This window comes from Hemiscyllium ocellatum, chromosome 34 (assembly GCF_020745735.1).
Source record: "Hemiscyllium ocellatum isolate sHemOce1 chromosome 34, sHemOce1.pat.X.cur, whole genome shotgun sequence".
Classification (NCBI taxonomy): domain Eukaryota; kingdom Metazoa; phylum Chordata; class Chondrichthyes; order Orectolobiformes; family Hemiscylliidae; genus Hemiscyllium; species Hemiscyllium ocellatum.
The window spans coordinates 10,079,633-10,104,978 of NC_083434.1; the positions used below are offsets into that span (position 1 = coordinate 10,079,633).

General features: G+C 39.6%; 1 protein-coding gene across 2 annotated transcripts in view; it reads left to right on the top strand.

Annotated features, from left to right (window-relative positions):
- LOC132832268 (N-acetyllactosaminide beta-1,6-N-acetylglucosaminyl-transferase-like) overlaps positions 1 to 24,441 on the top strand; it is a 46,777-nt gene extending 22,336 nt beyond the window's left edge. The window contains exons 2-3 of one of the 2 annotated variants that reach the window (XM_060850116.1): positions 180 to 269; positions 22,577 to 24,441. In XM_060850116.1, the coding sequence (XP_060706099.1) occupies positions 180 to 269; positions 22,577 to 22,761 (275 nt within the window). In that variant the 3' untranslated portion in view covers positions 22,762 to 24,441. The remainder of the gene's footprint in view (positions 1 to 179; positions 270 to 22,576) is intronic. The other variant, XM_060850117.1, reaches the window with a different exon arrangement.
- The last annotated feature ends 905 nt before the right edge of the window (positions 24,442 to 25,346 follow it).

Below are 25,346 nucleotides of genomic sequence, written 5' to 3' on the forward strand. Positions count from 1 at the left end.
CAAGTAATTGCCACTAATCTGTGCTTATCATTTAAACTTTGTGGAAATTTTTAACCTAAGGAGTTTAGTAATTTCCTACCTTATTTAAAACAACACAAAATGCAAGATTTGTTCCTAAATAGTTTTCAGTTTTTGTAATTGCTGCAAATGATGATTAATGTTGGATATCCATCCTTCAGGTGTACCTGGTTCAATGCCATCTGCAGGCTGGCAAGGAAATTTGCGTGCCGTAAAATGGAGTGATCAAAAACACCATGATGGTTGCCACGGTAACTTATTCCAAATTTAACTCTCATTATTTGACTATTTGGGTAGAATTTACCCTTAAACTTTGTCATCTTGCATTATTGGTAACAGCAGTTTAATCACTAAATATAGATGTGATACTGCATCTGTTAATTTTTAATGAAACACTGTTATTTCTGTGTTCTTGTTCTTTGTCATAGAGTTGAAAGCAGCCTTTTATTTTCAGTTAACTTTGTATATTACATATTCCTGGTGCTTTTTCCCATCTGATTTCTGTCATGAGATGTGAAACATTGACCAGGTGAGCACTTGTACTGAGAGCTGTATTTGCATGGAAATCCTAGTGCAGGTTCTGATCAGTTCGTCTGATGTGTGCCTTGGTGTAATTTGTTTTTTTTTCCCCTGCATTAATCAGCATGAAATGTTTGATAAGATTCTTGAATAGGTGGCTTAGTTCTTTTATTACATAGTATGTGCAGTTGTTGCTAAATATATACTTAACCCACAGTACTTAATAACCTTGTAAACGGAGATTGGGTTTTATTGAGTTCATGCATGTTGCAATTTTCAGTTCTGTCTCCTAAGCCTTTATGAATCTAAAGTACTCGTTACAAATTGTAACGGACCAGGCCAGACCCACTCAATGTTTTTAAGGTAGCATCGACCCTAACTTTTTTTTTCTTAAAAAGTAGATGTGAAGTGGGTGTTCCAGGTGTGATGCAGCTGGTCAAACCACTTGGCTTTAAGCCAAACAGAATTTATTTAAACACTACAGTTGAAACCCTAACAAAAGAAATTGGAATTTAGAATAACAACTATTGGAAAATGTAACTGACTTGATAGAGCAACTTAACTGTTCCAATATAGTAATATCCCATAAACACACCCCTATACAAAAAAAAATGTGAATTCAAACAGCTCTTGCAGGAGGGAACAGCATCCAGGAAAATTTCAGAAGGAAGTCAGGAACACTTTACTGAAATTTACAAATCCCCTGAATTCTGTTTGTCTCTTTCCGCACCTCCTCCTAAAACAAGCTAGCAAAAGCCTGAATTGGCTACTCCTTTCATTTTAATCTAGACACTTCAGTACCTCTGCCTTTACAACCTCCTTTTTCAAAAAAAAACACCAAGGATAAAGTAACAGCATTGTCACACCTTCCCAACCCACCCCTTTAAAAAATACATAAAGAGATGGCTTCATTTAAAACCCTTCAGTCTTATTCTGTTCATACACACTATAATACATTCATTGATTGTAAGCATCCAAATATTCACTCCTATCTTCTATTTCAGTCCATTTACTTGTACCACCGAACCCCTCCATCTTTTCTTTATCCAACTCTCGACAATGGGTTAGTAATTACGTTTTCTTATCCTGCCACATGTATAATTGTCAAATTGAATGGCTGCAGTATCTAAAGCAGTTGTATCTAAACAGTTGGGAATTTTTGTCCTTGAATTACTCCAAAAACTTCAATGGATTATGATATCGGACACATTGTGGGCAGCACATTAGCACAGTAGTTAGCACTGCTCCCTCTCAGCGCCAGAGACCCGGGTTCAATTTCCGCCTCAATGGAGTTTGCACATTCTCCCTATATCTGTGTGGGTTTCTTTTCGGGTGCTCTGGTTTCCTCCCACGGTCCAAAAATGTGCAGGTTGGGTGAATTGGCCATGCTAAATTGCCCATAGTGTTAGGTGTATTAGCCAGGGATAAATGTAGAAGAATGGGTCTCGGTGGGTTGCTCTTCGGAGAGTCAGTGTGGACTTGTTGGGCCAAAGGGCCTGTTTCCACATTGTAAGTAATCTAATCGAACGTTACTGACACATTACTGGCAATATAAATGTTGAAATATTGTAACGCAGTCACCAAGCTAAAGGTCTCCTCCATTATGGAATATTTCTGTTGATGAATATTCAGTTTCCTGTAGAAATATTCGATAGGCCTTTCTATCTTTTCATCTTGTGAGAGTACAGCACTGACACCCACATGCTGCTTATCGATAGCCACCTTGAATGGCTTTGCATAATTAGGTGTGGCTAATACTGGAGCAATGGTTAACACAGCTTTCAGGCTGTCAAATGCCTTCTGGCATTCATCTGTCCATTGAAATTTTGTGTTTTAAGTCAGTCAGTGAAACAACCACACCACTAACATTTGGCATGAATTTCAGATTTAAAAACCTATTCAATTCCAAGAATCGTAGTACTGCTGTCTTTGGTATGGGAAACTCCCCAGAAATGTTTGTTTTCATATTCTGTGGGCTATCTATCCATGTCTGATAAAATGGCCCAGGAATGTGGCTCAGAGTTTGGCAAATTCGCTCTTAGCCAGATTTATCACCAAGCCTGCCTCCCAAAAACCTGTCCAATAATTTGTAAAGTATTACAAATGTTCCTTGCATGTGTGACTAAAGATTGCCAAGTCATCAATTTCGTCTACTACACGATTCGGTAATCCAAAAATAATATTATTGGTTAGCCTTTGAAATGCGGCTGGTGCATTTTTCAAACAAAAATGGTAGACTTTAAATAGATACAGTCCCTTTTTGGGGTTACGCAAGTTGAAATTGTCTTCACTCCTTTTTCCTTTGGATAAAGGTACCTGCCAGTATCAACTCGGTAAGTCCAACTTTAAAATAGAAGTTGCTTGTTCCACCTTCTCAATACAATCTTCCAAATGTGGAAACGGATATGAATCCAACTTTGTAACTGCATTGACTTTTTGAAATAATCTACACACAACCATTTTGGAATCATTACTATGGGTGAGCTCCAATCACGGCAACTAGTTTTGAATGCCTACTCAAAAACTACACAATCGGTCTTTTTTGACCTGTCCCAACTCTCCTGATGAAAGGCTTATGCCCGATATGTCAATTCTGCTTCTCGAATGCTGCCTGACCTGCTGTGCTTTTCCAGTACTACAGTCTTGACCCCAACTTTGAGAGTTAAGTCTAAGAATGTTGGATAATTGAATTGAATTTATTATCACATGTACTGAGGCACAGTGAAAAGCTTTGCAGTACAGGCAGATCAGAGTAAAGTAGCAAAGATAAGTAAATAGGCAAACAGCGGCAAAAACAAAAACACAGGTACAGATGAATACTAAGAGTTTGAGTCAATTCAGTATTCTAACAGTAGGGTAGAAACTGTTATGAAACCATCTGGTGCGTGTGTTCAGGTTTCTGTACCTTCTCCCCGATGGTAGAGATTGTAGGAAAAACGTTGCCAGAGTGGGATTGATCTTTGAGAATGCTGGCGGCCTTTCCTTGACAGCAGGCTTGGTAGATGGATTCTATAGATGGGAGGTTGGCCTTGTGATTGTTCGGGCAGAGTTCACCACTCTCTGTAACCATCTCCGCTCTTGAATGGTATAGTTGCCATACCAGGTAGTGATATATCTAGACAGAATGCTCTCTGGCGCACCGATGAAAGTTGGCAAGAGTATTTGCCGTCATGCCAAATTTCCTCAGCTGCCTGAAAAAGAGATGTTGTGCAGTGCGTCCACATGAAAAGTCCAAGAAAGTTTGTTGTGGATGACCACTCCCAGGAGCTTGACATTCTCCACTTGCTCCACCGCTGTGCTGTTAATATGTAGGGGGCATTAGTAACATTCTGTCGAAAGTCAATGAGCTCCTAGGTTTTGCTGGCATTGAGAGCTAGTTTGTTCTCGGTGCATCATTTTTCCAGGTCTTCCACTTGCCGTCTGTAGTCTGTTTTGTCGCCATCTGAGATTCAACCAATTATGGTGGTGTCAGTGAACTTCTAAATGGCATTAGACTGGTATTTGGCAATGCAGTCATGGGTGTATAGTGAGTACAGCAGGGGGCTGAGTACACACCCCTGGGGGCACGAGTGTTATTGTGAATGAAATATTTTCCCTAATCTTAACTGACTGTGGCCTATGGGTCAGAACAGCATTTCTTATATCTACATTATACATAATTAGATGAGTACTTTCCAGCTTTATTCCCACATTTATCTCCCCATGTGATTAGTAATAACTGTTTCAGATCATTGGAAGGTAACTCTGTTTATCCCAATTTTTAAGAACTTCCTCATCCTCAATTCAATTTGTGGAATGTCCAATTCAGAATTCTCTGAACTAGGTTCTTCACTCTGTCTTGTAACCAGTACCACATTCTCCTTTTTTGCTTTCCTTCACTATCAAAATTACCTTTTTTAAGCATATTCACATATAGTCTCTGAATTCTGACTTGCTAATTTCTTTTTAATTTTCAGTGAGCCTCTCACTTCCTGCCCACAGCCCAATTCAAATGGACTGAATTAGGTTGATTCAAGTGGTGTATCCCTCATGGCAAAAAAAAACAAAAGGAATTCCTTTTTCCCCAATCTGGATCGTCTTTATTTTACTTTAAGCCCTCAACACTGCCTTTTAATGCTGATCTCTTTTTAACACTCCTTGAGATTCCAAATGGTATTTAGTGGATTTGAATTGTTTTTGTTCCTAAGCTATCCAGAGCTTCCTTGAATAATTTTCATGTAAAATTTTGACCCTTTATCTGATTGTATCTAATGAAAAATCGGGTCAATTCCTCTACAATCCTTTTTAGCTGTGAATGTTGTGTAATGGAATGACCTCTGGAAATCTGGTAGTATTGTTGTCAACAAAAACTGATGCCTACTTTTTTTGTTTTAGGTAGGGGTCCTATGCAATCAATTAAGACTCTTGTATAAGTTTCCTCATATGCAGGAATAAGTATTAAAAATGTGGGTTGTATTACTGCCTGTGGCTTTCCAATTACCTGACATGCCTGGCAAAATTCAATTGCATCTATATGCAGTTTTGGCCAATATATAAAAAAAATTGTATTTTAGCTTGAGTTATTCTTACCCCTAAATGATGACCTACTGGTAATTCATGTGCTTCCCACAACATCCAGTTTCTATAACCCACTTGTAACATAACTTGATGAACTTTTGCCCATTTCTCATCTGCCTGAATATGTGATGGTCTCCATTTCCTCAAGGCATCATTTTTAAGATGATAACATTTCAGGAATACACTCGGATTCTTCTTTGATGCAATTGCTTCAGTTTTTTCATCTTTCTGTTGTAACTCAGTTTATTTCTCTGAGCTGAAAATATCCACTTTGTCCTCCACCTGTTCCTGTTTTGGCTCAACCATTCAATCAAACGTGGTCTCTGATAATTCTACTTCAACTTCCTTATTTGTATTATTTGATTTCTCCTTCTGCTTCAACTTTGTGCTCTTGTTATCACACGGTTAGGAAAAATCTCGGTATACTAGCTGTAATGCCTCAGTTGCCTAATTTTCAACTGTAATAGGCAGCACTGTTACTTATGATCCAACTATATTTTTTTTTACCAAGGACAAATTGTATTCCTAAAGCCAAAGGTTTCTCCAGTACTCCTACCGCCACTTCTCTTTTCAGCAGACACTCCAACCTCATTCTATATAGTAGTGCACTTTTTTTAGGCAATAGTCCTCCACATCTCTCAACATCAAAGATTTGACATAATCCCATGTTTCTTAATACTGTAACTTGTTTAACTGCTGCTCCTTGCCTATGCCAGTAAACCTTACCTTCGCACGTGCCGGTTGTTCTGTGATAATGCGATAGTTGTATTCCTTTGCAACTTCACATGATAGCAGTTTTCCATAGCATGATTTGCCATAGGAAATTATTCTATAAAAGATTGCTAATAGAAAGTCGCTATAACCAATGTCCATGATTCATCAATTGTCATTACCAATTCACACTTCATGTGTTTATATCAGAAGGACCTGTAAATGGTTTAAGATCTGGCACTTCCTTCTCAACCAACCTTCAACCAGGTTTTATGTTCTGGTGCAGCTTTTTAGCCACCACTGAGCTTTCCTTTAACAAAATTTACTGGCTTTTCATGTTTTCCAACATCTGTCTTCCCAGTATGTCTTTTGTTTTCTAACCTACCTACACTGTGTGTGACTTCATGTGACCCACTTTACTGCAGTAAAAACACCTGAGCTTTTTAATTTTTCTTTACTCTTCATGGGTTTCCTTTTTACCCTGTGGTAAGCTACTTTTATTATCTTCAGAGATCTACTTAGCACGGGAGGATTTTTTTTCCCCAATTACTAACCCCCTCTGATTGAAATTGATGTTGAAAGCCAAACTTTGATTTATGAATCGATTCCTAATCATCAGCCATTTCAGCTACTAATCTTGCAGTTTTAACTCTCTGCTCTTCCACATGAGTTCTCAATACCTCGGGAAGTGAATTTTTGAATGTCTACAAAATAATCACCCGAGTGTCATATTTGCTCAATATTTAATGCCCTTATCCACCTACCAAAATTATTTTGAGTTTGACAGAATCCATCTGTTTGACCAGAGTGTCTCCTTGGATTGTCTGTAGGTTTCTGGCACAAACTCATGTGCACTTAAGATGGCTTTCTTTGCCATCTCATGCCCCAGATACCACCACCTAATAGTAATGCAAATACCTCACTAGCTCTACCTAGAAGCCTTGTTTGGATCAATAAAACCTACATGGTTACTGGCCAGTGCATCTGTTCAGCCACTTTCTCAAAAAAGATGAAAAAGGCTTTTTTGAATGCTTCTCGTCAAACTTTAACAATGCTTGGATATATTTACACAGATGCCCACCCAGCTTTGGTTATGATGGGATTGCTCATCATCACTATCCTTCTCTCTAAGCCTACCTTCTACCTTCACTTCCATCTTTTTTAAGCTAACTTTCCTGTCTAATTGCCAACTTCTGAAGTTTGTACACACACTTTCTCCCTTTTGTCTGCTTTTTACCATAACTTAAACTGTTTCAGTTCCTTTTCACGTTCAATCTGCTTCATCTGCAATTAAATTCTTTAAAGGTACCAGTGGTGTCTCCAGCAAATTAATTACAGCAATAGCTCAAAATTTACCTCCTTTTCTCACAGATGAAGGCAATCCCAATTCCAACAACTTTTTTGCCTAGCTCACCACCTTTTTGTAAAAACCCCCAAAGTCACTTCTTCCATGCCAGTCACTTCTTAGTAAATGAAAGAACCATTACTAAACACAGCACGGTTTTAAACCAACTGAATTCAACACCCGGACACAACACTAACACCTACCACTCACTGCCTTTGAGTCCAACAACCCTAAACCCAAACTGGAATTATTGAACAAATCCTGACAAAAGCCTCTGATCTGTTATGAACCAGGTCAGACCCCCTCAAAATATTTTAAGGTAGCTTAGACCCTAACTTTTTTTCTTTATTTTAAAGGCAGGTGTGATGCAGCTGGTCAAACCACTTGGCTTTAAGCAAAACAGAATTTATTTAAACACTACAGTTTAAACACAAGCAAAAGAATGGAATTTTAAAAATTTAACTGTTGCAAGACTTAACCAACCTGATATAGCTACTTGACTGTCCCAATATAGTAATATCCCATAAACCCGTCCCTTGACAAAAAGGTATATTCAAACAGTTTCTTACAGACAGAATGGAACAATATCCAGGGAGAGAGTTCAGAAGAAAGTCAGGAATTTTTTACTGAAGTTTGCAACTCCCCTGGATTGTCTTTTGAATGCTACAGCTACAGCAAACTAGAAAAGACCTGAACTGGGAGAACTGGCCATTCCTCTTCCATCATTAAATTAGACACTTTGGAGCCTCTGCCTTGAGGACCCCTGTTTGAAAACAACTACCAAGGACAAAATAACCTTTTTAAAGTGAGAGCATCATCACAAAATGCATGGCTTTGATACATGTGTCTGAGTCCCTTTTATGTGCTGCCCATACAATTGTGCTAAGTGACAATATAGAAAATAAATTTTAACTCCATCTGAGAGCTTAACTAACGTCTTTTATTAATGGTAACTCGCTGAATTGCTGGTATGTGATGGAGTGACACCCACAGTGCAGGTTCAATTCCCATACCAGCTGAGACACCATGGAATGATTGCCTCTTCAATCTTGCTCCTTGCCTGACTGACCCTCCAGTTAAACTCCTCACCAGTTGACTTTCTCTCTCTTAAGAGAGCAGCCCATAGTGCTCTGGGACTTTGATGATTTTCACCACTTGTTACATAAGTAAAATAGTACTTGATAGCTAGTGAAGCTATATAGTTATGGCAGGGAAACTATTATCAAATTTTCTGAAGGAAAGAATATCTATCAATGCCGTGATGTCCCAGGTCATTGAGGGCCAGAAGCCACAACTGACTGAATTAAGGGACTGGATTGGTGGCCAAAAATGGGTAAAGATTTAAAACATTATGTCGAGAATTGTATCATTTACACCCAGAATAATTCAGACATTTATGTCAATAAAGGAGAGTTAAAGCACTAGGCCAGCAGCTAGGACCATGAACTAGCCTTCAAATAGACTACACTATCTCCCAATCATCCTGAAGAGGGCACTTAAGGATATTGGGTCAGCATGGACACTTCTTATCGAATGGGTAAAGGACTGTCCACTCTAACACTGCTGATGTTTCATTGAAGACATCTTTATTAGAAATTTTCATTGGATGGGATCATCCCCATAGTATAAATTTGGACAAGGGAACTTACTTCACAGTCCAGGAATGCAGGTATGATGAATATGCTTGGTATCTGACACAAGGTCCACCGCCTACTATTGCCAATTCAAAGGGATTGTCAAGAGGATGAATCACACCTGCAAAAGAATGCTGCAAAAGATTGTCCAAATAAATAACTGGACCCGGAACATAGGGTAAGACTATGTCTTCATCCTCTAAGAAAATCACTCTCTAGTTCAACTGGATTGCTTAGACCATAGGAGACTGAGGGGGTGACCTTTTTTGTAGCGGTTGGTAAAATTGAGAGGCATACATCAGGTAGATAGCCAACAGCGTTTGCCCATGGTAGGGGAGTCTAAAACTTGATGGCATAGGTGTGAGGGGAGAGATACAAAAGAGTCCAGAAGGGCAATTATTTTTCACTTCTAGTGTCTGGAATGGGCTGCCAGATGTTGTGGTGAAAGTGAGTACGCTTTCATCATTTTAAGAAATGTTTCGACAGATACATGGATGGGATATGGACCAAACACAGGCATATAGGGCTAGATTAATAGTGAAAACTGGGCGGCATGGACAAGTTGGGCTAAAGGCCTGTTTCCATGTTGTAGACCTCTGACTCTAACCTCCATTAAAAGGCAAGGTTTGATCAGGGATAGTCTCTAGTTCCAGAGATCTACAGCACGGAGAAAGGCCCTTCAGCCCATGTTCATGCCAGTCAAAAGCAACTATTCTAAACAAAAATTCAAAAGGCCTGCAGATGCTGGAAATCCAACAAAAGCAGAAGTTGCTGGGGGGGGTTAAAAAAAAAACTCAGCATGTCTCGCAGCAGGATGTGAAGAAAGGACTCTGGACCAAAAACATTAACCCTTGCTCTCCACAGAGGATGTGTGACTTGTAGAATTTGCCTAACTAATCTGAACCCATTTTCCTGGCCTTAGCTCATAGCCATGTATGCATTGATATGACAAGTGCATATCTAAATATGTCTTCAATGTTGAGGTTTTCTGCCTCTACCACCCTTTGCAGGCAGAAAGTTCCAGATTCTGTGGATGCAAAAGGTTTTTTTTCCTCATTCCCTCTAAATCTCCAGTCCCATGTCTTGAATCTGTGCTCCAAGGGGAGACGTTCATTCCTGACTGCCCTATCTTCATACCTCCGTTTTATACATCGGTCATGGCCTTTTTTGATCTCCCTGCTCTAAGGAAAACAACTCCAGTCTGTCCTGGAGCTCCAAATATTTTCTACGGAGGTGTTCACTAGATCACTTTGGTGTCCAGAAGCTGCTACATGCTGCAGCAGCAACATATCACCTGCTCTGCCATCACTCTCAAATCTTATTTAACTATTTTTAATTACTCTAGTTACCATGCTCTTCATTTTATTAAAGTTGTTGATTGTAGAAACCCAAAAATAAACCAGACTTCTTTGTTTACTTAAGACTAGAAATATTCACTAATCCTACTGATCAATAAGCTGTTTTTCCTGTATTTGCCATGCAGTGGTTTGTGATGTCACGCTGCTGGTTTTGCTGTAGATCAGCCCCTCAATTCACACATTTTATTTTCTCCCACTTGCCCCTTGTGCTGAAGAGTTTACTTTTAACAGTAAACCCTAGTTAAAGCATCTACAGCCCCTCCACATCAAATGACTACTCTGAAACAAATTCCTGGCTATCTGCACTCTCCTTTTATCTCAGTCAGACAGTTTCCAGTCATTAAAGTGACCATGTTGTTGTCACTGCTTAGCTGCAATAAGCAGCACCTCCTTTAGAGAAGCTATTTCAGGTTCTTGAATACTAACACACTGTCATGCATTTGTTTCCTTTAACTGCAAACACTTAGTACAGATATGTCCTTGATCACAATGGTATCCTTGAGCTCTTGCACACTAAAGTTTTGACACCTATCTGTGCTGCTATTCAGTTTTTTAATTTAGTTGTTAGAATATTCACTTTTATGTTGCTTTTTCTGCATTATAACTCCAATGCCAGTGTGTACATTGTTTAAAACTTCAGGTTTAATAGGCTTTAACCAAACAAGTCTCCCTTAAGAGTCTTTGAGTCAATCCACATCCAACAATCTGCTCTCAAAGCTCTGTTCAAATGAATTTCTCCTGTTTTGGTAGTGGAGGCAATAAGGAGCAAACATCAGAACCCATTATGCTTTGAACAATACTCTCTCTCCTTTCCTTATGATCTTTTCTCCTCTCAGGAAAACAATCCCAGCACCTACAATCTCTCCCATTTGCCTGATTTTAAAATCATGGATGGATTGCAGGGAGTTGAATAAATAATGGACACCCTCCCTTCAGTACCATTCTGAGGGATTATTAGTTTTTGTTTTACATGAAATTGCACTCAGCTGGATGCAAAGAATTCTATGACAGAATTTAGAGTGGGCGAGTTCTCCCCAGTGCACTACCCAAAGGTTAATCCTTACATAATATCTGTCTTTAACCAATCATCCAGTCATATCTCATTGTTACTGATGGCATCCTGACATTGGGTGGTTTACATTTTGTTTTCTGCACTGACTGCATTTCAAAAGGCAATACTATTGTATTGTACATTGGCTTAATCTGCAGTATTAAGTTGGCTTCAAAGCATTTTGGGATTTCCTGAGGATGGTGCTATTAAATACTCATTTGCTGTTTAATATCAGATAAATGTGGAATCTCTTATTGGAAAAGAACTATTTCCAAAAATTGCATTATGGTATTTTGTCCAAGATATGGCCAAACCATTATTTAGGATTCTTTTAACTATTCAGAAATCATTAGGGAAAGGTATTGTTGCTTCATTCAATAGTTTGTTCATTCCAGTATTGCAAGTAGGACTATAGGAAAAGAACAGCACGTTTGGCCTTTGAGCCTGTTCCACCTTTCAACTAGATCATGGCTGGTCTTCTACTTCAACACCATTTCCCTGCTTCCTTCCTGGAGATCTATCAATCTTTTGTCTTGAATATACTGAATGAACTAAGCCTGCAGCAGCCCTCTGGCTGCTATTCCTTCTGGAATTCCCTAGGCCAAAATGAAGTAATATTTCCTAATCTCTGTCCCTGGTTCTAAATTCTCCATCCAGGGAAACCTAAGCTTGGTTTGATTTTGTTTATGAAACACATTTGTTATTGCAGCATAGTCACAAGGCAATTGCAATAAGTCCCCACTATGTTAACCAATTGCAATAGTTAGACACTAGCTATCAAACCAGGTTTCATCCTAGAGTCAGTTGTACAGCATAGAAACAGATCCTTCAGTCCAACCAGTCTGTGCTGATTTATAATGCCAAACTAAACTAGACCCATATGTCTGTTGGCCTATATATCTCCAAACACCACTAATTTATGTACTAATCCAAATTTCTTTTCAACATTGTAACTCCTACCTGCATCTATCAGTTCCTCTGGAAGTTCATTGCACACATGAACCACTCTGTTAAAAATTGTCCAATGTTATCATTAGGGGGTCATAATATTAGATTCTGGATTAGTGGTGCTGGAAAAGCACAGCAGCATAGCATCCAAAGTGCAGCGAAATTGACGTTTCGGGCAAAAGCCCTTAGTATCAAGATTAACCAAAAACGCAAGGATTAGTAGAAGCTAAAGGATTATTTCAAAAAATTTCCCAAAGAATGGCTTAAAAGATAGAAATTAGAGTATGAGAGAAAATAAAAACTTTTAAACACATGCTAACATTTAGCACATTTCCCAACATTATCCTTTTTTACAAATACGCCATCCCTGAGAACATTCATTCCTATCTCAGCCGTTCTAGTGGTATAAACTTTCTCAGACCTAACAGGCCTAAAGATTTTTGTCTGTACTTGGAAGTTACAGACTTGAGCGGAGAACTGTTTCCTCTCAACTGAGAACTTGATTCTCTTGCTGGGAGGAACAAGTAGTTCAATTTTTGTTTCTCTGAACTAAAACATTTACCATTCTGTTCTGAAATCAAAATTGAATGAATGGGCTTGACTGATCATAAACTCAACAGTATGAAAATTTTTATCCGTTAGCATAACCAGGATTTTCCTAGGCATTTGATTGCGGTTGCATGCTTTCTTGGAATTGATGCATTTTGGTTTCTGTTCCAAAATACTCAAGTTTGTTTTTAGGATGAAAAGACTTCACAGGCTTACCACACATCCAGTGGCTTTATTTTGAAACTTAAATACCAAAATGTGTTGTCCACCTTTTTTATCAACATTCTTATGTTCCTTTGTTAGGCCTGAATGGTGTGTCCTTATTGTTTTGCACAAAATAGGAGCTATAAAATTTCTCCTAATATTTTTCACTGCTTCTCTACTTTTCAACTCCTTTTCCCAGTCTATTATTGGCCATTTTTTTTTTAAACCCTTTATATATCTGATCATCTCTCTCACTTTTTAATATGTAGATAAGAGTCACAACTTGAATTGTTTCTGTTAGTTCAGCTTGTCAGTTGAGAATTCATTTAAATCTTTCTCGTGCACTTTTTCAGAGCCTCCTTTTTTTACATTTTCGAGACAATAACTGTGTGTGCACAGATTGTTGACTTGGAACTTTATCTCCATTCCTTCATTGCTGATTCAAATGGAAGAGCTGCATTGTGGGTGTACCTATATCACATGGACTACAATGGTTGAAGAAGGCAACTCGACATCATTTTTAGTGGATCAGTGTATAGAACTAGGGCTGGAGGTGTCGCCACTCCACAGGCAGAGATTTTATATTCTTCTCCCACCTGCACAGGTGCCACACCAGGTTTGATTTCTTTCTTACTCCTGCAGCACACCTGGATTTGGTGGCATCCTGCACAATTGGGAATATTACCACTTCTGATCATACAGCAGTATACTTCTTAAGATTAAGAGCAATGTAACTGGTCTGGGACACTGGCAAAAGGATCCCTTCCTTCTTAAGGATAGTAAGTTCACTGAGCATTTTTCCAATGAATTCAGGCTCCCTAGCCATTAACTCAAACTCAGCCAGCAATCTATCCATTCTCTGGGAAACTGCTGAAGCTTATGCCAGGGGGATGATTATTTCCTACTCTGCCAGTAAGAAGCAGCAGAGGAAGAGACAGCAACACTTGTTTGAAATATGGTTGAAGGTAGGTGAGAAGGCATGGCTAAGCTACAGAGGATCACAGAGCTTAGGTCAACACTGAACTCCATGCTCTCAGACAGCCAAGAAGGAACTCACTTTTGCAAAACAAAGGCTTTTTGGTGATCAAAACTGGGCAAGTAGTTAGCATATCCTGCCAGGAAAAAAGTGCCCACCCCCACCCCCAAGCCATTATCTCTTGGGAAGAGACTGGAACCCTTATTTGTGACTCTCTTAAAAAGATTAAAACAGCATTTTGAAGATTTTACTCCAGATTTATACCAGTCTGAATCTTTTTTTTTTAAAAAAAGAACCTGGAGCTTCCAGGTGTACCCCTGAGCAAGAGTCAATTGCTTAGATTGTAAAGAGGGTGTGGTGGTGGGGAGGAGGCTTTGAGCATTCTGTCTACTGTGGGATCCAGTAAGACCATTGAAATCCCCCTATGATAATGTGTGGGGATTTAAGGTTAATGAGGTTGGAAAATGCATCTACCAGGAATTTAAGTGGGTAGGCTGGGGAAAGAGTAAACTTTTAAAATACAATGTTCTTCTTCTTATATTGAGGTTTTGAAAATTATGAATCTCCTGTACATGTCTTGAATACAATCCAGTAACTTAAATGGGAGATTCTTCCTCACAAGTAAGGTTTAGTAAGGAATTGGAGTCCCTTGTGAAAGGGAAGAAGGCGGCATATGTAAAGATGAGGCGTGAAGGTTCAGTAGGGGCGATTGAGAGTTATAAGGTAGCCAGGAAGGAGCTAAAGAGGGAGCTAAGAGAAGCGAGAAGGGGACATGAAAAGTCTTTAGCTGGTAGGATTAGGGAAAACCCAAAGGCTTTCTATAGGTATGTCAAGAATAAAAGGATGACTAGGGTAGGTATCGGTCCAGTCAAGGATAGTAGTGGGAAGTTGTGTGTGGAGGCGGAGGAGATTGGAGAGACATTAAATCAGTACTTTTCATCAGTATTCACTCAGGAACAGGACACTGTTGCTGATGTGAATATGGAATCACAAATAATTAGAATGGATGCCCTGGAAATATGCAGGGAAGAGGTTTTGGGAATATTGGAAAGGATGAATATAGATAAGTCTCCTGGGCCTGATGGCATTTACCCCAGGATCCTATGGGAAGCTAGGGAGGAGATAGCAGAGCCATTGGCCTGGATTTTTATGTCGTCATTGTCAACAGGAATAGTACCAGAGGACTGGAGGATAGCGAATGTGGTCCCATTGTTCAAGAAAGGGAGTAGGGATAGCCCTAGTAACTATAGGCCAGTGAGTCTGACTTCAGTGGTGGGCAAAGTCTTAGAGAGAATGGTAAGGGATAAGATTTATGAACATCTGGGTAGGAATAACGTCATCAGGGATAGCCAGCATGGTTTTGTGAAGGGCAGGTCGTGCCTCACAAACCTTATTGAGTTCTTTGAGAAGGTGACTAAGGAAGTGGATGAGGGTAAAGCAGTAGATGTTGTGTATATGGATTTTAGTAAGGCGTTCGATAAGGTTCCCCATGGTAGGCTAATGCTAAAACTTCGGAGGTATGGCATTGAGGATACATTAGAGGTTTGGATTAGGAATTGGCTGGCTGGAAGGAGACAGAGGGTAGTAGTTGATGGATTATGTTCATCTTGGAGCGCAGTTACTAGCGGTGTACCTCAAGGATCTGTTTTGGGACCATTGCTTTTTGTTATCTTTATAAATGATCTAGAGGAAGGACTTGAAAGCTGGGTAAGCAAGTTTGCGGATGACACAAAAGTCGGTGGAGTGTGGATAGTGAGGAAGGAAGTGGTAGGTTACAGCGGGATATAGATAAGTTGCAGAGCTGGGCGGAAATGTGGCAAATGGAATTCAATGTAGCTAAGTGCGAAGTCGTTCACTTTGGTAGGAATAACAAGATGATGGATTACTGGGCTAATGGTAGGCTACTTGGTAGTGTGGATGAGCAGAGGGATCTTGGTGTCCATGTACACAGATCTCTGAAAGTTGCCACCCAGGTAAATAGTGCTGTGAGGAAGGCATATGGTGTACTGGGCTTTATTGGCAGAGGAATTGAGTTCCGGAGTCCTGAGGTCATGTTGCAGTTGTATAAGACTCTGGTGAGGCCTCATCTGGAGTATTGTGTGCAGTTTTGGTCGCCATACTATAGGAAGGATGTGGAAGCTTTAGAACGAGTGCAGAGGAGGTTTACCAGGATGTTGCCTGGAATGGTAGGAAAATCTTATGAGGAAAGGCTGAGGCACTTGGGGCTGTTCTCATTGGAGAAGAGAAGGTTTAGGGGAGATCTGATAGAAGTGTATAAGATGATTAGGGGTTTAGATAGGGTAGATACTAAGAACCTTTTACCGCTAATGGAGTCAGGTGTTACTAGGGGACATAGCTTTAAATTAAGGGGTGGTAGGTATAGGACAGATGTTAGGGGTAGATTCTTCACACAGCGGGTTGTGAGTTCATGGAATGCCCTGCCCGTATCAGTGGTGAACTCTCCTTCTTTATGGTCATTTAAGCGGGCATTGGATAGGCATTTGGAAGTTATTGGGCTAGTATAGGTTAGGTAGGATTCGGTCGGCGCAACATCGAGGGCCGAAGGGCCTGTACTGCGCTGTATCCTTCTATGTTCTATGTTCTATGTAAGTATGGCCACTCTCCTCCTCCCTAGTGTTGAAAGATGAGAAATAACACCAATCAAACCCACTCTATTGTAATTTCAAATGCACCTTATCATCCAGGTGTGTCTTCTGCCATAGGGCAATATCCATCCTCTCCCTTTTTAAGGCTTGAAAGTACCTTTCCTCCTGACTGACGAATGGCTTCTCTTGATGTTCCAGGTACACATTTAAGTGTGTCATTAGCCATAACACTATAGAAACATTTGGATTCGAGAGAGGTAGAACTCTAATCATAAATCGCTGAGCCTCAATGAAAGTAAATCCACAAAACAAAAGTTATAAAGACTAAAACAACTACAATTACCAAACCTTCATAACTTACAAAAACTATATACAACAGGAACCCAAAAAATATAAAGTTCCAATAGTGCTGGAAAGGGGAGCTTACCTTCCACCCAAAGGGGCTACCTAAACATCCCAAAAGCATGCCTTCTGCCCTGTTTCCAACATGGTAACTAGGACATTTGAATACAAAAACTGGGATTGAACTGCCTGTAAATAGGCACCTAGCCATCGTAAACACCTTCCTAACTCCTCCTAGCTAGAACTGCACCACAGAAACACCAGCAAAAAGGGGGGGAAAATGGTAAAGTTAGCAAAGGAATTAAGTGAATACTCTGCACATCCCCAAGTATAATTTAATGCTGATTAGTACCAGAGAATAGAGGAACAATTGAAAAGCGAGAAGTTAAGTGAAACCAAACAAGACTTTTATTTTAAGAATTGCCTGTATCCATTAAATCATCCAGTCTAATGTGTCAGCAAAATGCTTTGCTCTCTCTGGAGAGTCGAGTGAATGTGTGGAGCCATTGAAAGTAAACCGAAGCACTGCTGGGTACCTTTTTTTTAAAAAAAAGTGTATTTGATCCTGAGCTGCCTTAATCTTTCATATTGTAAGATTTTCCTTTCCTGACCACCGCTGCTGAGAAGTCTTCACAAAACCTGATCCTGGAGCCGTTGTGAGTTCAAGGCTTGGGATCTTTTTCCTGGGTTCCAAAGGCTTCCGTGATTCTTTGTCCCCATAGCTGTGAATCCACACGGGGACAGGGCGAAGCTGCTGGCCCAGACCTGACGTTTGCGCCATAAGCCAGTGAGCTATTTTAATTTTCACCCGCCCTGTTTGCTAATTTGAGGAATCGCGGCAGCCTGTCCTCGCAAAACTTTGCTAGTTGATTGCCTTCCATCTCTCCCCCCCCCCCCCCCCCCCCCAGTACACAGACGATGCAAACGTTTTTTTTCTCTCCTGCCTCTGTTCTCGATCATTAACTTGATCAGTTTAAAATCTTGTAATCATTCAAAAGGCTCTGCCAACTGTGCCATTCCATTTCCCTTTTGGTCTAAGCATATTGCTCAAACACAGTATGACTTTACCTCCTTCATCTTTTATTCCTGGCCCTGAAGGGAAAGAGCACAAGGACACGAGTGCTCAGACTTCTCTTGAACAGCAGATTCACAATAAATTATATAGTCATTTTATAGGGAGGAGCATCCAGATAAGGTGACACTGGCTGATTGTAACGGTTCCCAATCAATATGAGAGTGTCAAAGATTAAACCATCTGCTACTACACAACAAATTATCGTAACCTTAACTGGCTTCACGTAATGAATACTTTTCACCTTGTTAAACTGACCTTGCATACTGAATGGTTGCAATATTGTTAAATGGCTCCACTTAATGAATGCTTTTCCACCTTGTTAATCCATTACCCTTGCCTCCAGCACCCAGTTGTTAACTGCAAGTTCTCATCTGATCTGAGTCATGCTCAGCTGAACCTCTTTCACAAAACTCAAAACTTAACTCTTTTTTTTTCCTGCCTGCTTATACTGTTTTTCAACTGTACCATGTGATCTTTTGAGGACTCACTAAAGATGACTACATCATCCAGGTAAATTGCACAATTTGTTATCCAGCCACAATTCTGTTCGTGAATGCTTGGAATGTGGTTGGTGCTTTCTTCATTCCAAAGGGCATTACTTCAAATTGATATAGCCCATTTAAGATTGAAAATGCAGAAACTCCTTTTTGCTTTCTCTGCTAAAGGTACCTCCAATAACCATGAATTAAAACCAACATGGTGATGCAAGTGGCTTGACCAACTTTCTCTTATACAGTCCTCCAATCTAGTATTGGATAGTAGTCTGATCTTTGTTACAGCAATGACCTTCTAATAGTCCACACAATCATAGATTTCCATCAGGTTTGGAAACTAACACCATCGGTGAACTCCATTCACTGACTGTTTGCAGGTTTTGAGAAGACAAAAATAAGATAATAACTTTATGACAATTCAATTAATGATCACCCTACTGTCACTGACCAAATTAAGCCACATCAAGTGTCAAATATTTTCAAGTCACCTGCAATCTGTGAATTTCCTGTCTTTCCACCTGAAATTGAGCCACAGATTTGCCAGTTATCTCCAGGAATAGATGTTCTGTATTAGTGAGTTGGACTATCAGTGTGGTCTGCCTCTAGTCTTCGCCCTCCACCGTTGCTTTTTGCACTTCCTTCTAGGAAGAGTTTTTAAATAAAACTCCCTTGAGAGTAACTGAAAGACGATAATTCATTTAGTGGATGCAGTGCATTTGATGGAAGGCAGAGGTAAATGCAGTTTATAGGTTAAGGGTCAAGTGACCCTTTGTGGGCGGCACGGTGGCACAGTGGTTAGCACTGCTGCCTCACAGCGCCTGAGACCCGGGTTCAATTCCCGACTCAGGCGACTGACTGTGTGGAGTTTGCACGTTCTCCCCGTGTCTGCGTGGGTTTCCTCCGGGTGCTCCGGTTTCCTCCCACAGTCACAAAGATGTGCGGGTCAGGTGAATTGGCCATGCTAAAAAATTGCCCGTAGTGTTAGGTAAGGGGTAAATGTAGGGGTATGGGTGGGTTGCGCTTCGGCGGGTCGGTGTGGACTTGTTGGGCCGAAGGGCCTGTTTCCACACTGTAAGTAATCTAATCTGAATGTGAGTTGAGTGAATACGTTATGTGGTAAGGAATTGCACAGGAGTTGTAAAGTGGAGGTTGCTTAATTTGTACGGTATAAAGATTGATACAATGGAGTATACTTGATGAGACCGGCCGAGGGAAGCTAGTGGGGATTACACATTGGATCGAGGCAAATGAACTATCTACTGACTTGTTCTAGATTGGTGAAATTATAAAAACTGAACTCGACCAGTGATCAGTATTTTTGCTGTTTCCCTCCTTAGACACTCTCACCAAGCATACCCTTTTCACAGTTGTTGTCATGTTGCTGGGGGAAAATTACTTTTTCTCTTCCCAACTCCTGATTCCAGTGAGTCATTAATGAGTGTTGCCCTTGCTCTGTTCTGAATTTGCCTTCTACATCTCCTGCCTTCTCAGTGCACTCCACATCACATCATGCACATTCACTGCACAGTACACTACATAGTGTACTGCTTGCAGATGCAGAGTCAAATTTCTTCCCTGTGGGAGCAATAGGGGATTTAAAAACTTTGCTTTGACTGAATTTAAAATATTTATAGCAGGCAAACAATCTTACATTCGGTTCTACTTGCATAGCAGCTCTTGTATAATCTCGGCTATCCTACAAGGAGAAATAGCTCTATGCGTGCATACTTTAGAATAATGAAGAGTTCCTTTTTGAGAGACCTGCCAATTGCTGTTTCTCTGAATTTAAGTTGTTTTTTGAACAAACTGCTGAGTAGGGTTCGGCATTGAATGAAAACTTTCAAGATTTAAAGTTGAACTCTGGTTGCCCTAAGTCACTGATTTCCTCTTGTAGAGGTATTTTGCTTGTCTGTTGAGAGTTGAGGCACAGAACAAAACCACTCTTTAAATTAAAGAAAATATTCTGTCCACCCTGAGCTCACCAGTCGTTTTGTCGAGATGGCCAATCCCTAACACATCCCCATGGCAACATCCTGACCAATCAAGGTTTATTTTTTTTTTCAGTTTAAATAATGTTTATTAAAAAACATAATTATATTAAATACAGACCATATTCTAACAGAATATTCATTTCATTTAAGGAAAAATAATCATATGACTTTTTAGTAACATGAAAGCTTTTTTTTAAAAGAACAAAGTCTTTTTTAAAATTTTATAGAAAGTTTTACCCGTGAAGGCTAGTTTCCTGTTTCAGACCTGCAGAACAAGACATTTCAAAATATGTAGTATCATACACTAATTTTTTTTATACATAAGAGCACAAAGTCTGTCAGGATCAAATTGGTCACAGGCAGTTTTTAAATAGTCAAGTGGAGATTCCCTGATTCCTTTCTGAAGTGCCTTTTCCTTGGGAACTGTAGTGCAGATTTCTTGGGAATTAAAAAAAACTCCCAGTTTTTCAGGGAGCTGGAAGAATATGTGGCAGGATAGAGCTGTAACATCTGGGCTGAAGAAAGCCCCCTTTCTCAACCTAAACCGGCAGCAGAACTCACAGCTCTAGAACACAGGCAATCCATGTCTACTGCCAATTGCTCGGAGGTCTCCCAATCAAGGTTTACTGGTTGGGGCTGTGAATTAAGATTGGTTAATTGTGATCGCTGCCATCTCCAGCCAATTGCACCCTCCTCTGTGTCAAATAGTCTCTTCTCCATCTCTTTGTTTTTCCCCGCCCAGTTCTCTTTATTTCTTAGCGCTGATCTGTGCAAAAATTTCAACTTGCCGTCTTTTAGTAGCGTTTTAAATTCTGTACTACCTAGTATTTTTATTTTTCAACATTTAAATGTGTTTTTGTTTGAGGTGGTGTGTAGTTGATCCTTAAGACTTAGAAGTTTATAGGTGCTAAACTGGTGGCACGGTTGCTCAGTGGTTAGCATTGTTGCCTCAGTGCCAGGGAGCTGGGTTCAATTCCAGCTTGTGGTGATTGTCTGTCTGTCTGTCTGTCTGTCTGTCTGTCTGTCTGTCTGGAGTTTACACATTCTCTTCCCATTGTCTGTGTGGGTTTCCTCCGGGTGCCCCGATTTTCCTCCCACAATCCAAAAGATATGCAGGTTAGATGAATTGGCCATGCTAAATTGCCTATTGTGTTCAGGGATGTGTAGGTTAGGTGCATTAGTTAAGGAAAATCCTAAAAGTAATAGGTTAGGGGAATGGGTTTGGGTGGAATACTCTTCACGGATCAGTATGGACCTGTTGGGCCAAATAGCCTGTTTCTGCACTGTAGGAATTTTCAGTTTACAAAGAGATTTTGATCAATTGGGCCAAGGAGTGATAGATGGAGTTTAATTTTGGTAAAGGTGAAATCTTGCATTTTGGTAAGACTAACAAGGGCAGAACTTACTATTAATTGTGCAAGGCCCTGGGGAATGGTGTAGAACAGCAATCTATGGGTTCAGATACATAGTTCCTTGAAAGGCGCATCATTGGTAGATAGGGTGACAAAGAAGGCATTTAGCATGCTCTCCTATATTGCTCAGACATTTAGAATATAGGAGTTAGGATGTCATAGTGGTTATACAAGAAGCTAGGCCACTTTTGGAGCACGGTGTACAGTTCTGGTCACCCTGCTACAGGAAGGATATTATTAAATTGGAGAGGGTGCAGAAAAGATTTACCAGGACTGGAGGATTTGAGTTATAAGCAAAAGCTGGGCCTTTTTTCACAGGAGCATAGGAGATTGAAAGGTGATCTTGTAGAGGTTTTTAAAATCATGAAGAGCATAGATAAAGTGAACAGCATGGGTCTTTTCAAGGTGAAAGGAGAAGATTTAAAAGGGGCCTGAGGGGCAACTTTTTAATGCAGAGTGTGGTTCATATGTAGAATGAACTGCCTCAGGAAGTGGTAGATACAATTACAGTTGCAACATTGAAAATTTGGACAGGTTCATGAATAGGGAAAGTTTTTAAAGGGATATGGGTCAATTTATGGCAAATGGGACTAGTTCAATTTACAAAACTTTATTAGTATAGATGAGCTGGGCTAAATGATCTGTTTCCATGCTGTACAACTCTGATTCTAACTGCAAGAGCCTGGACTTTCTATTGAGATATGGCACAATTGAGTAATTGAGGGTTTTCTAATGCTATGTAACTTATGGTCTGACAGTTTATCTTGGAAATCTTATGTCTTGCAGGTCATTATGTCAGAAATATTTGTATCTATGGAGTTGGGGATTTGAAGTGGTTGGATCAAATTGACTGCTTGTTCGCCAATAAATTTGAACTTCATTCCCATCCACCAACTCTACAATGCCTTGAATACCGGATCCTCAAACGAGCTTGGAATCAGAATACCATTGCTCTGCAATCAACCTCCTGAAAGTGAATGCAAAAGGATTCTAAACATCACGGGACATGAAAACAAGAACATAAACTGATAAACATTCTGGGATGTACTTGATATTTTTCTTGTTTTTTAAGCTGTTTGAATGTCGTTTTTGTTTTATTTCATCCAGTCTGTTTTTGACACCATGAATATGTTGAATATACCCTTTTTTTTAAAAAAAAAGTCCATGGATGCACAATTTCAAAAGTATGAGAGCCTTCTCTACCATCTCCTTTTTGGGGAGGAAAATTTCACTTTAGAACAGTGAGGAAAGTTTTTTTTTTAGGGTAGTAGAAGCAGAGAAGTAACTAGTTAACATTTGGTTATATGGGAACTTGAATACATTTTATGTACTGTAAGAGACAAGTCATTCATGCACAAGCCGTGTTTGCACTTTCCATGAACAGCTGCTCAATAACTAGGAAAATGTTGAACTTTTGTTCATGACATTTTATTTGGATGTCACCTATTGTTCTAAAATAAGGTGATCACTTATGTTTATCTGAAGTTGACCACATAAGCATTGAGGGATTGAAGTGCTACTAGGAAATGGGGCTTGAGCTATGCCCAGCCTTGATTCCCTCTGAAGCTTGTACCAAAAGTGGGATTTATGAAGTACTGTGACAAATGAAAGCGTCTGGAACGACTCGCAAATGTTCTACAAATGAAGGTGACTACCCTGACTATTGCAAATCCTAGACATTTTAAAAACTGGCTTGTTTGAGTGAATCCTTTTAAAAAGGGGCTGTGGAATTCTTGGAAACATTCTCACGTTTAGTATTCTAGAAGAATTCTCTCAAAGGTAAATGAAGGTAAAGATCAATGAAGCTGAAAATACACTTAATCTCAAGACGGTAATAAGAGCACTATATTGCAGATACTGGAAATCACACAAACAAAATGCTGGAGAAATTCAGCAGGTCTGGCAATATCTGAGGAGAGGAACCAAAGTTAATGTTTTGAGTCTGGTATGATCCTCTTCTGAACTGCTTGTCAGATTCCCAATATGTATTCTTCCTGAAGAATTTGCCAGCCTACTGTTAAAGATACTGATTTGACTGCAGTGAAATCGATCATCACTAAATTAAAGCCTTTTTTCAGTTTTTTTTTAAATTTTACTGTAATTTTCACCTGTGCAGTGACAGCACTGGTTGCAAAGAGATTGTCCTGGTGTTTAGTGCAAGACAAATAATTTCTTGAAGGAGAATAGTATAAGCACTGAAATAAACAGCAGCAGCAACTAGTACTTTGCTCATTTCATCAGCATATTGCAGTTGTTAATGGTTTTTTTTTTCCCCTAGACATTTGTAATGCTTTAAGATTGCAAATCAGACAGTCTTGAAGCTTTCTTTTTGTCTTCGTCACCTTACTGACCTAACTGATTTAAGGAGCTGATTACACTATGATAGATCATTTGTTTCATGTGGGTGCAATATTCATCATTCACACTTCGATGCAGTGATTACTGTGGTCCCTTTTTTTTAAGAAATAAAATTGTCTCTGGAGTTTTGGTTTAGCTTTAAATATGTATATTAAATACTAGCTCATTCTTCCAGCAATTGTTTTCCTCTCCCAAGACACACCTTTTTGTTAATTTGTGGGAAGGCAGTTTTAAGTTGTTTTATAAAGTAATCATCCATAAATAATTCTCCAATGTTTGGGGTCACTGTTTGTTTGTCCATCTTTTATTTTAAAATAAGAATAAATTTAAAATAAAAGTTGTGGAAGTTTCTGGAAGAATGTAAGGTTTTGACCAAACTGCTTGAACAAGTTGTGCAGTACTTTGCAACTACAGAATTGGCTTGGAAAGCTTTCTAGGCTTCCCTAATAGGTGCTTTCCTGCTGTCCTTGGACTGAATTAAGAGTTCGGTATCCGTTTGATCTCTAGTTATAATTTGGCTCTTTTATTGATGATGAGGCTTTGACATCCATGACCTTATTTTGGATGACTCCACTTATGCTGGGATTTTTAAAGATTGACCTTCTATAGCACAATCACTTAGTCTTACTCCTACCCACATGATTTTGTTAATGTATTACACACCAACCACAACTGCTGACACTCTCCTTCAAGCTCATTTTAGTTTCTTTATCCACACCCAGATCTTAATCTTGGACATCTCCCCTGTGGGCCAAACAAGTCTTTAAAATTTCTGCATTTTTTAACTTATCCTTTTAAAATCTACTTTTGTGAATCATGTTGACAACATTCCTCATATACCTTGCAATGTTTCCAAACTGTAATGCAGACAAAGTACATTGGGCTACTAAGTCTGTGGGAATACTTTCAGAGAATGGTTATGTCGCTTCTACACGGCTCTTCCCCCAATATCCTTCAATTTTTTTTTCCCAAATACCAAGAACTTTTCCTTTTCAAAGTTACCATTACATCTGTATCCACCCCTCTCCCCCCGCCCAAAAAACAGCCAGTACATTCCAAACCTTAAACATTTATTGAATAAGACAACTTTTCTTATTAGTTCATTTGCCAGAGAAAATCAACTTAACTTTTTTTGGTCACAGACTCTACAGCCATTGCACACCATTTCTCTTTATTTACTCTATGGCACGGTTTGATA